The following is a 16,306-nucleotide window of genomic DNA, read 5'->3' as shown; positions in this document are numbered from 1 at the left end:
CTTACAATTAAACTTTGTTTCTTTCTTGGAAAAATAGAATTACCTAAATTCAAGGTCATCTTATATTTGAGTCAATAAGATACGTATCCTAGAAGTTTATTATTTATCTTTGACAGTATTTTATTGAGTTGATTAAAAAGAGCTACAAGTTATTAGATTGCATTGATTTATCACTTATATTTGATACACTCTTAAGAAATAGTACTTTTGGGTTGTTGAAATTATGTCCCCAGTATTTATTCTTGGTCATAAGAACCAAGATTTTTCACATTAATTTATATTTATTATATTAAATTAGCAAGTTTGCTTTCCTCTTTTGATATGGAGTAAAATTAGAGAGATTAATGATTCTTGTATGGTAGTTCTTTTTTTAATTTTTTGAGGAATCTCCATACTGTTTTCCATAGCGGCTGCACCCATTTATATTTCCACTAACAGTGCATGAGGGTTCCCTTTTCTCCGTGTCCTTGCCAACGTTTATTATTCGTTGACTTTTGATAATAGCCATTCTGACAGCTGTGAGGTGATAGCTTATTGTGGCTTTGATTTGCATTTCCCTGATGATTAGTGATGTTGAGCATCTTTTCATGTGTCTGTTGGCCATCTGTATGTCTTTGGCAAAATGTCTGTTTAGGTCTTTTGCCCATTAAAAAAAATTTTTTTTTGATATTGAGTTGTGTGAATTCTTTGTATATTTTGGATATTAACTGCTTACCAGATATATGTTTGAAAACACCTTCTCCCAGGTGTTTAGGTGGCCTTTAGAACAAATTTTAGAATTATTTGTTCTAGTTCTGTGAAAAATACTGTTGTTTTTTTTTTTTTTTTTGGCTGTGTTGGGTCTTTGTTGCTGCTCACAGGCTTTCTCTAGTTGCGGTGAGCGGGGGCTACTCTTCATTGTGGTGCACAGGCTTATTGCAGTGGCTTCTCTTGTTGTGGAGCACGGGCTCTAGAGTGTGCGGACTTCAGTAGTTGTGGTGTGTGGGCTCAGTAGTTGTGGCACACGGGCTCTAGAGCGCAGGCTCAGTAGTTGTGGCGCATGGGCTTAGTTGCGCCACGGCATGTGGGATCTTCCCAGACCAGGACTTGAACCCATGTCCCTTGCATTGGCAGGCGGATTCTTAACCACTGCGCCACCAGGGAAGTCCCTGCTGTTGGTATTTTGGTAGGTATTGCATTGCATCTTAAATTGCCTTGGGTAATATGGTCATTTTAGCAATGTTAATTCTTCCAACTTGTGAGCACAGTATATCTTTCCACTTGTCTGTGTTGTCTTTGGTTTCTTTCATTAGTGTCATAGTTTTTCGAGTACAGGTCATTTACTTCCTTAGTTAGATTTGTTCCTAGGTGTATTATTCTTCTGTAAATGATATTATTTTTAAAATTTCTCTTCTGATAGTTCTCTGTTAGTGTATAGAAATGCAACAGATTTCTCTATGCTAATTTTGTATCCTGCAACTTACTGAATTAAGTTATTAGTTCTAATAGTTTTTTGGTGGTATCTTTAGGATTTTCTATATATAGTGTATCATCTGCAGATAGTGACAGTTTTACTTCTTCCCTTCTAATTCGGATTCCTTTTATTTTTTTTTCTCGTTTGATTTCTGTGGCTGGGACTTCCAGTACAATGTTGAATAACAGTGACGAGAGTGGGCATCCTTGTCTTGTTCCTGATCTTAGAGGAAATGCTTTCAGCTTTTCACCGTTGAGTATAATGTTGGCTGCAGGTTTGTCACATGTGACTTTTATTATGTTGAGGTATGTTCCCTCTGTACCCACTTTGTTGAGAGTTTTTATCATAAATGGATGTTGAATTTTGTCAAAAGCTTTTTATGCATCTATTGAGATGATCATAGGATTTTTATTCTCCAATTTGTTAATGTGGTATATCACATTAATTGATTTTCAGATTTGAACCATACTTGCATCCCTGGGATAAATCCCACTTGATCATGATGTATGATCCTTTAAACGTATTGTTGAATTTGGTTTGCTAATATTTGTTGAGAATTTTTGCATCTATGTTTATCAGTGATACTGACCTGTAATTTTCTCTTTTTTTGCAGTGTCTTTGTCTGGTTTTGTATCAGGATGATGCTGGCCTCAGAGAATGAGTTCAGAATCATTCCTTCCTCTTCAATCTATTTTGGAATAGTTTGAAGATAGGCATTAACTCTTTAAACGTTTAGTAGATTTCAGCTATGAAGGCTTCTGGTCCTAGACTTTTGTTTATTGGAAGTTTTTTTGCTGTTTTGTTTTTTAATTACTGATTCAATTTCATTACTGGTAATTGGTCTATACATATTTTATGTTTTTTCCTAATTCAGTCTTGGGAGATTATACATTTCTAGGACTTTATCCATTTTTTCTAAGTTGTTCATTTTATTGGTATATACTTGTTTGTTGTAATCTCTTATGATCCTTTGTAACTTCTCCTTGTTCATTTCTGATTTTATTTATTTAGGCCCTCTCTCTTTTTTTTCCTGATGAGTCTGGCTAAAGGTTTATCAATTTTGTATATCTTTTCAAAGAACCAGCTCCTAGTTTCACTGATCTTTTTGTTTTTGTTTTGTTTTGTTTTAGTCTCTATTTCATTTATTTCTGCTCTGATCTTTATTATTTCTTTCTTTTTTGGGTATTTTAAAGCATTATTGACCTACACAGAAGAATTCCAAATAATTTATATAGATACTTTGCCTCCAAGGAGGTGGAGCATAACTTCCTATTCTTTAAGTGTGGGCTGCTCATGGTGACTTCCCAACAAAGAGTAGATTATAGAAAAGGGGGAGAAAAGAGTTATTTTACAGTGGAGAAACCTGAAAAACACTACCTCAGCTAGTTTCCATTAGCAGTGGTAAGCCATGTTGATAGCATGTACCCTTGATGTGGTATGATGAGAATGGCAGTTCACCTCTGGTCTTTCTCCCAAAACCTATAACCCCAGTCTAACCATGAGAAAAACATGAGGCATATCCAAACTGAGGGACATTCTACAAAGTACCTGACCAGTACTTCTCAAAACTGTCAAGGTTATCAAAAACAAGAAAAGTTTGAGAAACTGTCTCATAGCCGAGGGAAACTTAAGGAGACATGATGACTAAATGTAGTGTAACTTGGATGGGATCCTGGAACATAAAAAGCACATTAGGTAAAAACTAAGGAAATATGAATAACATATAGACTATGGTTAATAATAATGTTATCCATATTGATTCACTAATTGTCACAAGTGTGACTTTACTAATGTAAGATGTTAATAGCCTAGGAAATTGAGTGTGTGGTATGTTGAATCTGTACTATCTCCATAAGTTTTCTGTACATCTGTTCTAAAGTTAGTTTTATTAAAAACATTAAAAAAATTGTAGATACTACTAGAGCCCTCTATATGCCTCTCAGATTTCATTCTCCTTGTCCTTTGAAGTAACCTCTGGCCTGCATTAGATGTTTATCAATCTCATGCATAATTTTACATTTTTACTACATACGTATTTTAAATTTATAGTATTTTTTATCTTATAATATTTCATATAAATAGTATCATACTTCATATATTTGTGTGCAGTTGTCTTTTTTGTTATTGTTGTTCGGCATTATGTGTTTGTGCTTTTCCATGTTGATAGATATAATTCTAATTCATTTACTGTGTGTTAGTCCATGGTTTGAATGTCACTAACCATTTTTGTTGTTGTTGTTCCAGACATTGGAGTTGATTCTAATTTGTTACTATTACCAACATTGTTGCAATAACCATTCCTGCATAGGACTCCAAGTGCATAGGTATAAGAGTTCCTCTAAGTTTTTTCCATTGCAGAAGAGTTGCTGAGTTCTAGAATACGTACATCTTAAATTTTGACAGATAATGCAAAATTGCTCTTCAAAAATGTTCTGTTCCCACAACAGTATATGAGAATTGTTGGTGAGGAAGTAAAGAAACAGTTTTTAATATTGTGGGGCATTTTACTTTTTGCCAGTTTAATGGAAGGGAAATGGTATTAGTTTACATTTTCTTTATTATTAGTTATGTTGAGCATATTTTTATTGATTGATTTATTATTAAATTTCCCTTTCTATGAATAGTCTGCTCATATTTTTGGTCAAATTTTTAGCTGTTAGGTCTTTTTGATTTCAAGGAGTTCTTTATATACTCTGCATACTACTCTTCTGTCAGTTATATACTTTACAAAATCTCAGTATTTCATTTGAATTTGTAACTTTAAAAAATGGTATCTTTTTTGTAAGAAGTTATTTTTTGCTTTTAAAAAAAATTGAGTATAATTTATATGATAGTACTTAAGTATTCAGTTTGAGTTTTTGAGAAATGTATACCTGTGTAATCCACACTTCTATCATCATCTTATCATCCTATCATCACCACAGAAAGTTCCCTCATTCCTCTTCCCAGTCAGCCCCACCTCTGCCTTAGGTAACCACTTTTCTGGTTTCTGTTATCATAGATTAGTTTTGCTTGTTGTAGAATGTAACATAAATTGAATCATTCGGTATATACTCGATGTATCTAACTTCTAAAATTCAGCATAATATCTAAAATTTATGCATGTTTTTGTATCACTAGTTTTTGGGTTTTTTTTTAAATATACTTTAAGAATGGTTTTCGGTTTACAGAAGAATTGAATGGAAAGTGCAGAGAGTTATCATATACTCCCTTGCTCTCTGCTCCCAAGCAATTTCCCCTATTATGAGCATCTTGCATTAGTGTGGTACATTTGTTTACAGTTGAGGAGCCTGTGTTGATTACATTATTAACTAAAATCCACGGTTTACATTAGAATTCACTCTTTGTCTTGTACATTCTGTTTGTATATTCTTTCTACACAAATGTTTAGTTATGTGTGTCCACCATTTAGTATCAGATTTTGTACACTATACAGAATTGTTTCACTGCCTGAAAAATCCCTTGTGTTCCACCTATTCATCTCTCCCTTCCTCCCTCTGAACTCCTGGCAACCACTGATCTTTTTACTGTCTCCATAGTTTTGACTTTTCCAGAATGTCATATAGTTGGAATTGCCATGATCAAACACTCACACAGCCCATATTCTAGGGAATAGGACATAGACCCTTAACTCTTTGTGGGAGAAGGGTCAAAGAATTTTGGAGCCAAGTTTTAAAATAACCATATTCTATATTATATCTACATATTATAAATGGGGAAATTGAGGTACAACAAGACTAAATGACTTTCCCAAGATCAAGTGAGTACGGTACTAGTTTTTTGGGGGGCGATTCCAGATTTCATGCTCATCCAACTATTCACTCATTCATTATATATTTGCTGATCACCTACTATATGCCAGTCACTGTGCGAGGCTCCAGGGGTTAAATATTAAACAAGAGAGGCAAGGTCTCTGCTCTCTTAAAGAACTTACATTTAGAGCAAGAAATAGGCCTGATGTAGGTTTCTTTTTTTAATTAAGATTTTTATTTAGAGATAATTGTAGATTCACATGCAGCTATAAGAAATAATACAAAGAGATACCATTGTATTTTTTATTGATTCTCCCTAACGATAACGTACTGCAAAACTGTAGTATAATATCACAACCACTATATTAACATTGGTACAGTCAAGACACAGAGCTTTCCATCACCACTAAGATCCCTCATGTTGCAGTTTTATAGCCACATCTACTTTCCTCCCACCCACCCTTTCTCCTTCCTTTTTTTTTCCTCTTTAAACAACTGATAATCAATTTATTAAAATAGTTGATTTAAGCACCTGCAGTAGTGATTCAGCCTCGACTCCCGGCTAAATACTGTTGGAAGTAATCTGCTTAACAATCTCAGAAAGACTGTTCAAGTCAATGAGTTTCTTGTATATCCTCATCTGAAAAAGAGACCAAATCTTTCAGCAGGAGTTTTTCTTGTAGTGATTCTCAGAGTCCTGGTAGACCTCCAAACTGGTCTTTTCATTTTAAGATTCTTTTCATTTGCACCTCTCATCAAGTCTACACAAACCTTCTCCAGAGGTTTTACATTGTGACTGGATAGGGTGATTCTAATTTGGTGAAATTGCCACCTCTGGTTCCACGGGTATCTTTCTGGTATCTTTCAAAGCCATGCTTGTGATGTACCTCCCTGACTGACTTGTTCCTGGGTGAGAAAAAACAGTGGCAAGTCAAGAGCAGGAGCGGGTGGACCCGAGCTCAGCTGCAGCTCCAACCACATATTCCTCAAAGAGCCCCCACCCCTTCCTTAATTGCTAGCAACTACTAATCTGTCTTCCATTTCTGTAATTTTGCCATTTCAAGTATATGATATAAATGGAATAGTACAATGTGTAACTTTTCCTGATTGGGTTTTTTCACTCAGCATAATTCTCTGAGAATTTATGCAAGTTGTAGTATCAATGGCCCGTTTCCTTTTTATTGTAGAGAAATAGTCCATGGTATATGGATATACCACAGTTTATTTAACCATTCACCAGTTGAAGGATGTCTGGTTTGTTTCTGATTTTTGGTTATTACAAATAAAGCTGCCATAAACATTTGTGTATAGCTTTTTTTTTTTTTTTTAATTTTATTTATTTATTTATTTTTGGCTGTGTTGGGTCTTCGTTTCTATGCGAGGGCTTTCGCTAGTTGCGGTGAGCAGGGCCCACTCTTCATCGCGGTGCGCGGGCCTCTCACTGTCGTGGCCTCTCGTTGTGGAGCGCAGGCTCCAGACGCGCAGGCTCAGTAGTTGTGGCTCACGGGCCCAGTTGCCCCGCGGCATGTGGGATCCTCCCGGACCACGGCTCGAACCCGTGTCCCCTGCATTGGCAGGCGGATTCTTAACCACTGCGCCACCAGGGAAGCCCTGTGTATAGCTTTTTGTATGGGCGTAAGTTCTCCTTTCTCTGGGATAAATGCCCAGAAATGCTATTGCTGGGTCATATGGAAGTTTATGTTTAGTTTTCTAATAAATTGCCAAAATGTTTTGCAGTGTGGGTGTGCCATTTTACATTCCCACCAACAATGTATGAGTGATCCAGAGTCTCTGTATCCTGTCTTGTCACTATTTTTACATTTTAGCCATTCTGATAAGTGTATAGTGACATCTCATTGTGGTTTTAATTTGCATTTCTCTGATGGCTAATGATGTTTAGCATTTTTCATTGTACTTATTTACCATCTGTATATCTGCTCTGGTGAAATATCTCTCATATGTTTTATCCAGTTTCTAATGGGATTGTTTATTTTTTAATATCGCATTTTGAAAGTTCTTTTCTCTTTTGTCTTTTGGCCGCACCGTGTGGCATGCGGGATCTTAAAAGAGTTCCCCGACCAGGGATGGAACCCACGCCTGCTGCAGTGGAAGCATGCAGTCTTAACCGCTGGCCCTCCAGGGAAGTCCCTGAAAGTTCTTTATGTATTCTAGATACTAGTCCTTGGTTAGATATGTGGCTTGAAATATTTTCTACCAATTTGAAGTATGTCTTTATCCCCTTCACAGGGTTTTTTGCACATGGTGAAGGTTAATTTTGATGAGGTCGAATTTAACAGTTTTTGCTTTTATGGATCATGCTTTTGGTGTCAAGTCTAAGAATGCTTTGATTAGTCCTAGATCCCGAAGATTGTCTTTCTTTTTCTTTCTAAGATTTACAGTTTTTCATTATATCTAAGCCCGTGATCCACTTAAAATTTACTTCTATATGTTATGAGACTAAGGTTGAGGTTCTCTTTTTAAACCTATGGATATCTACTTGCTTGAGTACCTTTTGCTGAAAATGCTATCTTTCTTTCCTTCATTGAATTGCTTTTGCACCTTTGTCAAAGATGAGTTGCCCATTTTGTGGGGGTCTGTTTCTGTGTTTTTTATTGGTCTGTGTATTCCATTGGTCTATGTATCTGTCTCTCTGCAGATATCACAGAATCTTGATTACTGTAGCGGTGAATTAAATCTTGAAATGTGGAAGACCAATTCCTCCCACTTTATTGTTCTTATTCAAAATTGTTTTATCTACTCCACTTCCTTTGCCTTTCCATTTAAATTGTACAATAATTTTGCCTATACCTACAAAAAATCTTACTAGGATTTTGATTGGAACTGCGTACATATCAGTCTGTTTCTTTTCTCTGAAATAGAACAGCTTGGCATGTTTTTACATTTCTTCTGTTTTCCTGTCTCTTACTACCTCACTTTTTTTGTTCATTTGAAATTTCAGTTTCAAACTGATAATTATTAATTTTTAACATTTAAAAGTTGTAATTGGATCATCATATTTCTGTCAAATACATTTTTAGCATATTGCTGATCTGTGTTGACTAGGTGACCAGTGGTTTCTCCAAGCTGCCCACCAGCAGCCACATCATGTGGGGTTGTTCTATGATTATATTCTAGCAGCACAACATTATCGATAACATTAATATGATGGTTTGCATTTTTATCTTTCAATCAGATTCTTCCTTTCTCCTGATTTCCTAGCCTAAATATCCTTTAGCTCTGAGCCCCTTGCTAATTTGCAAGGCTAGATTAGGCAAACAGATATCAACACCATGGGATTATTTTCTACTTTATCTAGGAGTTTATAGTTTGTGATATACATGGTAAGATTTTGTAGAGCAAGGAGTTGGTAACTGTAGATACTTCTAGACTTAATCTGCAACATTTATTACTTTTGGTTTAAAAAGTTGTTGATACAGTTGTGCTTGTTAGAACATAAATTCAAAAAGTTGTGTTAGAGCCTATATTTGCAGAGATATATAAATTAGACTCTGTCAAAGATTAAAGTCTGTTGGGTGAAATAGACTTGTAAACAGAAAGCTTCATTACATTGAGGTAAGTGCTATGATAGAGATATTAGGGCATTTTTGGAATAGAGAGGTACCCTTACCTTACTAGGGGAGGAGGAATATTGGGGGAGTCATGCTTGAACTGAGTTTTGAATGGTGAATAGAAGTTAATCTGGTGAAGGTGGTGATGAAAGGACGTTTCAGGCAGTTAGAATAGTGTGAACAGAGGCACATAGAAAGAAGCAGTTAGCATATTGGGATTGGTAGCAGGGGCATTATGAACAAGTTGGTGCTGTTTGAGTGGCAAATCTGGGAGGCAGGGAGTAAAATAAGATAGGAGGATAATGTTACCAGAAAACTGGGTTTGCCCAAGAGTGGTGGGCATTGAGCCAATAGCCACAACCAAGCCAGAGATCGAGAGAAGGAAGGATTATTACTTGCAGCAAGTAAGGAGAACACTGGGGATCTTTCTCAAAGCAGTGTCTTCCTGAACAGCAAAATTGGGGAAGTTTTAAACTAAGGGTACATGTATATTCATGAGGGGGCTTGAGCAGAGGAGAATTCAACATAGAATTGGGACGAAGGTTGGCAGAGTCCAAGCTTTAGTTGATTAAAGTCTAGCCTATCAGCATCTTCATTCCATCCTCCACCTGGTGGGGGCCTTAGTTCCTGCAGAACTCAAAGTTATATTATGTATATCCCTTGAGGAACCAGGACCCTGCCCCAAGGCTGCACTGTTGTTTCTTGACTGCTCCTCCCTAGTTTCTGCATTCCCTCCCTTAAGATCATTAATTACTGAGATCTGTTCAAGGGCAAGCATGGCAGCCAGGCTTAGATTACAAAATGGCTTAGGCCTAAATAGGTTCTCTTATGTCAAGAGAGCCATTCTTGGTTCTCTTTCTCCAAAGACCCTCTAGCCTATCTGCTTATAAGTCAGCTCACATTTTGAAGGGCCTGTTGTGTTGGGTTTGGACTTGATCCTCAGTGGCTCGCAAACCTATCAGACCCAGGGTTTCCTTTTTATAGTAAATATTTTCCAGTGTCCCTGTTGGGCTGCACTCTGCAGGCCTACAAGGCCTGCACTTGCCCAGCTTCAAGACCGAAGAAAGAGCTCAGAGTCAGTGACAGAGACATCAGGGTTAATTTAATGGATGGGAGAGCTTACACATCTGAAGCAAGGTCCTGGAGCAACACCCCACCATGTGTGACAGACAGCAGGCAGGACATGGTGGCAGGCTTTGCTCCTGGGTGGAAGGGAGATTACCAGTTATAGGGGGAATTTCGTCAGGTTGGCTCATTAGTTACTGGGGAAACCAGCAGAGGGGCACACCCCTCACTGCCCTTTTGATAAGCACAATCACTAGCTGGGGTCTGGGGCAAGTTTGTAGGAAGGTCAGTCATAGTGTAGGGTATGGGTGAAGCAGGCACTGGCCAGGCAGGGGATGTACAGAGAGCAAGAAAACACCCATCTTGAGTGGTCTGACCATACAGTTCCTTCATTAACCTTAAATGAAATGCATGTATAATTATAATTCACATATAATAAAATTAACATGTATAATTTCTAATAATATGATGACATATATGTAATATAAAGGAAAGTTATAAGGAAAATAAAATAATACAGTAATTTAAAATATATATTTAACAATGTAAATGTTGAAGCATTACTGCATTAGAACATGTAATGAATTAATCAAATACTTGCACCTATATGTAGAATCACTGTGAATGTGCAGCAGTAAATGCAGACATATGTAGATGTGTTGTTTTGGTAGTTCAGAAATCAAAATGTGAATGGTATTGCCACTGGTAATGAGATTTTCCAAAATGCTCAACAACCTATTTGTAAAGTTCTGACCAAACCAAAATATTGATACAAGCTATATTAGTTGCATTCCTGGAAAATTTAGAGCTTATTAAAACTGTGCCAAAAAATAATTTTTTATGTAAAAAGAAAAAGATTAATTTCTAGGCCCAGGTAATTATAAACAGGTTCCACATAATGTTAGATGGGACATTGCCAAGTCATGTAGGACATGTGTCAGTTTGTTTTGTAGGATGTTCTTAAGCAGGGGTTGGCAAACTACATCCTGCAGGACACACTATTTTTGTATAGCCCATTAGCTAAGAATGGTTTTTACATTTTTAAAGAGTTGGGCAAGTAAAAAGAAGAATATGTTACAGAGACGGTAACACCTTTTTTGGATGAATTGACCCCAGTTCAAGATATTATTGACTGGAACCCAACCAAAATGACTTCTGTCACAAGTGAAGTTAAATCAGAATAGATTTCTTTTTTTTTTTTTTTTGCGGTACGTGGGCCCCTCACTGTTATGGCCTCTCCCGTTGCGGAGCACAGGCTCCGGACGCGCAGGCTCAGCGGCCATGGCTTACGGGCCTAGCTGCTCCGCGGCATGTGGGTTCTTCCCGGGCCAGGGCATGAACCCGTGTCCCTTGCAGCGGCAGGCGGACTCTCAACCACTGCGCCACCGGGGAAGCCCCAGAATAGATTTCTTAATATGCTTTGAGGAAAAGAATGATACACATCACCTGTGTTGTGATGCGATAGTGTGAAGCAAAGTGCCGGTAGAAATAATTTTATTTAATTATAATATATTATACAAATTAATGTTTCTATTGAGTGGCATAGCCAGAGATTTTGGGTCCTCCTACCCAAAACCTGGTAAATAGGCAGATATTCAGTAAACATTTGTTGAATTGTAATGTGAAATATCTTTGATCTATGTTGTAATATTTATCGTACTTTTTCATATTAATGGAGGAATGAAAGACAGCATGTTTGTCTTTCAGCCTCCGTTCCACCTATTCTACCTATACTCCACCTGTACACTGTCTACCTTTACATTCCTGTGTTCTCACTGCTACTGCTCAAGTGTAGGCCGGACTCTTGGTTCCAAATGATAGGAATACAGCTTAAACTATCTTGAATAGTAAATGGGAGTTTTTGGTGCCTACAGGTGGAAAAGATGCCGAGATAACATACAGAGTTGAAGAAAGGTCTGCAGGAACCAAGGCCTTGGGGATTACAGAACAGGGTATCACTCCATTAGAACCCACTCTCATCTCTACTTGGCTTCATTCTATTTTATTGCAATCAGGCTTTTGCCAAAAGATCAAAGATGTCTGTCTGCAACCCTCCAGTCTCATGTTCTTCTGGTACCATGACCTCAGGAGACAAGACCACTTCTCCTCCTAAATTGGGAGATTAATTTGGATCAATCATTGTGCCCAGAGAAAGGAGGTACTATGATAGTTTGGTTTGGAGCTCATATCAGTCCTCATGTCCAGGCAGGGGAAAGCTTGTTTGGAGACCAAATCATTAACCATCACTGACCTATTCAGGGCTCTATTGCCCCAGCCCTTTGATGATTTCCCGCTTCAGTTTAGCTGCTTACTGTTCTCAGAACAGCAATGGCAATTAAGGTTTGAAAATTTATGGAAAAGAATAAAGTAGTATACAGTTTCAGAGTAGTATTATTGGATATTGTAGTATTATTGGCTGTTTGGTTGAAGATGGGCTATAAAACTAAACTAATTCATTCACTTAACAAAATTTACTTAATACTTCGTATGGACAAGGCATTACCCAGTTATAGTATATCAAACCAAGCCTGGCTGTAAGGCACTGTGAAATTATGTAAGATTTCATCAGAGCACTAATTCATTTTATTCTCTTGTTTTATTATTTTTACATTTTAACTATATATATTTTATTATTTCCTCATCATGGAACTGGATATTTATAGATTCTAGTTATTGATAGAGAATTTGAGTGACACGGATTTTTTTTTTTTTTGGCCACGTCACGGGGCTTGTGGGATCTTAGTTCCCCTACTGTGGATTGAACCTGGGCCCTAGGCAGTGAGAGCGTGGAGTCCTGTCCACTGGATCGCCAGGGAATTCCCAACATGGAATTTTTCACAATAGCTTTTCTGATATTCAGTATTTTCAAAGGGAATATTTTTGTATTTATGAAGCACTTATTCTCATTACTGTCTTTTGATGACCCTTTTTGAAAGCTTATTCAGTGATTAAGAATCACTCAAAATGTGATCTGTAGTTAAGATGCATCTTTTTCTAGTTATCTACCAAATTCATATCTGTTATTTTTTCTGTCATTATAGTCTATTGCATCTGCAGACATGGATTTCAACCAGCTGGAGGCATTCTTGACTGCTCAAACCAAAAAGCAAGGCGGGATCACATCTGACCAAGCTGCTGTCATTTCCAAATTCTGGAAGAGCCATAAGACAAAAATCCGAGAGAGCCTCATGAACCAGAGCCGCTGGGACAGTGGGCTTCGGGGCTTGAGCTGGAGAGTTGATGGCAAATCGCAGTCAAGACACTCAGCTCAAATGCACACTCCTGTTGCCATAATGGAGCTGGAAATAGGGAAAAGTGGACAGGTGAGTCCAATTTCAATTTCCCTTTGTAAACTGTATTTTTCCATTATGTATTAGCCATACATTCAGAATGATTTTATGTAACAGTCTTTGTTTGCAGAGATAATGATAACAGGAAAAGATTCTGGTTTTCAGAATCCCTTTTCAAAGATAGAATCATCTGAAAGTTTGGGTATTCCCAACTGTGGATAGAGTCTGAAAACCAGCCTCCGGCAGCTATCTCAAAAGAACAAAGTGGGTCAATAAGGTGATTGCACAGAAGTTGGCCACTGTTCCCTTTTGGTTAGATCTGAGTTCATGGCGTTTGGTCAGAATCTCCAAGGCAATGATAAAGACGCTAAGTAAAGATGAGGAATTGAGATTAAACAACATAGAACAAACCTATCTCACAAAACTCATCTTTATAGGCATTCAGGTATAGGAGGCAATGTATTTTTTTAATATAAATTTATTTATTTATTTTTGGCTGCATTGGCTCTTCATTGCTGCGTGTGGGCTTTTTCTAATTGTGGTGAGCGGGGGCTACTCTTCGTTGCGGTGTGTGGGCTTCTCATTGCGGTGGCTTCTCTTGTTGCGGAGCACGGGTTCTAGGCATGCGGGCTTCAGTAATTGTGGCTCGCAGGCTCAGTGGCTCTGCGGCATGTGGGATCTTCCTGGACCAGGGCTCGAACCTGTGTCCCATGCACTGGCAGGTGGACTCTTAACCACTGCACCACCAGGGAAGTCCCAGCAATGTATTTTAATTACAACATTGTGTTGTTCCTAAAGACCCTAAAGTATACTATTTCTGTCCTTGAGCCTACAAATTGTTTTTAATTGATCTTGATTATTTACAAAACAGTACTGCTTTCCTTGCAGTTTCCAATGTCGTTATAGCGGACATCTACATGGTTTTTCTTTGAAGTCTTCAGTTTGTACTCCAGATGACTGCCAGATCAGACTTTTAATGACCTGGTATATGTCTTTTGGGGAAAAAAAAGCAGCAACTTGTAATTGGGAAGAGAAAACCCAGATCACTGAATTAGCTAACCAGATTTATTTTCAGATAAATAATCAAATAAGTGGTTCTATTACATCCTATAATAGAAATTTATATCTTTTCTTCTAATAATGAGCGCATTTTTTTAGCTGGCAGGTTTCCTCACATAATCCCTTCTTGAGTTGCTTAGGGTTTTTCCAGTATTTGTAGTTCCCTAATGACTTTAATTTTAATTTAAAAGATAATTCCTTTTAAAAAATTGTTCTTTTTCAAAATATATTTTGAGGACCTTTTATTCAGTTATTTTACAGTAGTGCTAATAGCCTTTACTGACTTTGGTTTCTCTGATCCTAAAGTCCATTTTCTTAACCACTGTGTTATACAGCCTTCCTCCTATTATTCCTAGACCAAAAATCTGACAGAAAGGTGCAGAAAGTATTCTTGGATATCTAAGTTTCACCAGCCATTTTTATAGGCTGTTCATTTTTTATTCTGGCAGTAGTGATTTTGTCAAGTATTTATCATTTGGGCAGGAATATGAAAACACACATATCTACTTTGACTTTCCTAGAAAACTATTATAGTATTTCTTTAACTCAATATTTTCCTAATATTTCTTGAACTGGGGTTTATAATGTGCCTTTTGATTTTAGTAACATATATCATCTGAATATATTGGGTACTGACACAGGAATTTAAAAAATCTTATTATTATTATTATTTTTGGTGGTATGCGGGCCTCTCACTGCCGTGGCCTCTCCTGTTGCGGAGCACAGGCCCCGGACGCGCAGGCCCAGCGGCCACGGCCCATGGGCCCAGCTGCCCCGTGGCACGCGGGACCCTCCTGGACCGGGGCACGAACCCGCGTCCCCCGCATCGGCAGGCGGACCCCCAACCACTGTGCCACCAGAAAAGCCCTTAAAAATCTATTATTAAGTTCCTTTGGTTTTTCTTTCATTTTTTTAGCTAAAGTAACAAGAAAAAATATTCTTTTTTAGAACAGTAGAATGTGTTTTTGTCAATCAGTAAATCTGAACATCACTACACATGATTTTTTAGCTAGCTTCAGGAACATTTCATGATTACTTAGAACAAGTTGGTAAACTTTTTTTTGAGAGGACAGATATTTTATGCTTGACAGCTCTACAGTTTCTGTCACAAGTACTCATCATTCTTGGTGCAGCTCAAAAGCAGCCACAGACAGTATGTAAACAGATGGGCACTCCTATCTTTCTAGAAGGTTTACCTATTTCAATAGAATCAATAGGTCTTAGAAGTCAGAGAGGCCTTAAGTACTCATCTAAGGTGAATTACATAGGTGAGGTGGTATATCCTCATTTTCCAGAGAAGGTGTATGTGACAGAGAAGTGACTTGCTTCAGACATAGCTGATAAGTGGTAAAGTGAGAACTAACATGGGGATCGGGGCTTCCCTGGTGGCACAGTGGTTGGGAATCTGCCTGCCAATGCAGGGGACACGGGTTTGAGCCCTGGCCCGGGAAGATCCCACATGCTGCGGAGGAACTAAGCCCACGCGCCACAGCTACTGAGTCTGTGCTCTAGAGCCCGCGAGCCACAACTACTGAAGCCCGCATGCCTAGAGTCTGTGCTCTGCAACAAGAGAAGCCAGCACAGTGAGAGGCCCATCCACCGCAACGAAGGGTAGCCCCCGCTCTCTGCAACTAGAGAAAGCCCGAGTGCAGCAACAAAGACCCAATGCAACCATAAATAAATAAACAAACAAATAAATAAATAATAAAATAAAATAAAATTTAAAAAAATAAAATAAAATGGGGATCACCAGACTTAGTTTTTCCAAAAACCATTGATACCAACATCTAGGAGCTTTTGTTAGCTTCTCACAATAGTCTATGCCAAGAAAACATGTTGGTTATAAAACATGTTGGTTATACAGTTGTGGTAATCATGAGCGTTGATAGGAATATCACTCAGCAATAAGAAGGAAAGAACTTTTGATATACGCAACAAAATGGTTGAATCTCAAAATCATTTGCTGAGTGAAGTAAGCCAGATAAAAACTTTTTTTAACATAATGTATGATTCTACTCATAAAAAATCCTAGAAAATGCAACGTAATCTATAGTGACAGAAAGCAGATGCCTGGGCATAAGAGTAGAAGGAGGGATAGATTAGATTACAGAGGGGTGC

At 37.8% G+C, this 16,306-nt stretch overlaps 1 protein-coding gene across 1 annotated transcript in view; it reads left to right on the top strand.

The window, feature by feature from the left end:
• Positions 1–16,306, top strand: part of COMMD1 (copper metabolism domain containing 1) — a 148,289-nt gene that overhangs the window by 49,075 nt on the left and 82,908 nt on the right. Inside the window, exon 2 of the mRNA XM_024753027.1 lies at positions 12,881–13,162. Within this exon, the coding sequence (XP_024608795.1) occupies positions 12,881–13,162 (282 nt within the window). The remainder of the gene's footprint in view (positions 1–12,880; positions 13,163–16,306) is intronic.

The sequence above is a fragment of the Neophocaena asiaeorientalis genome, unplaced genomic scaffold (genome assembly GCF_003031525.2).
Source record: "Neophocaena asiaeorientalis asiaeorientalis breed wild unplaced genomic scaffold, Neophocaena_asiaeorientalis_V1.1 scaffold100, whole genome shotgun sequence".
NCBI classification, from domain to species: domain Eukaryota; kingdom Metazoa; phylum Chordata; class Mammalia; order Artiodactyla; family Phocoenidae; genus Neophocaena; species Neophocaena asiaeorientalis.
Note: the sequence above shows the minus strand (reverse complement) of the source record. Positions and strands in the feature narration are given on the sequence as shown.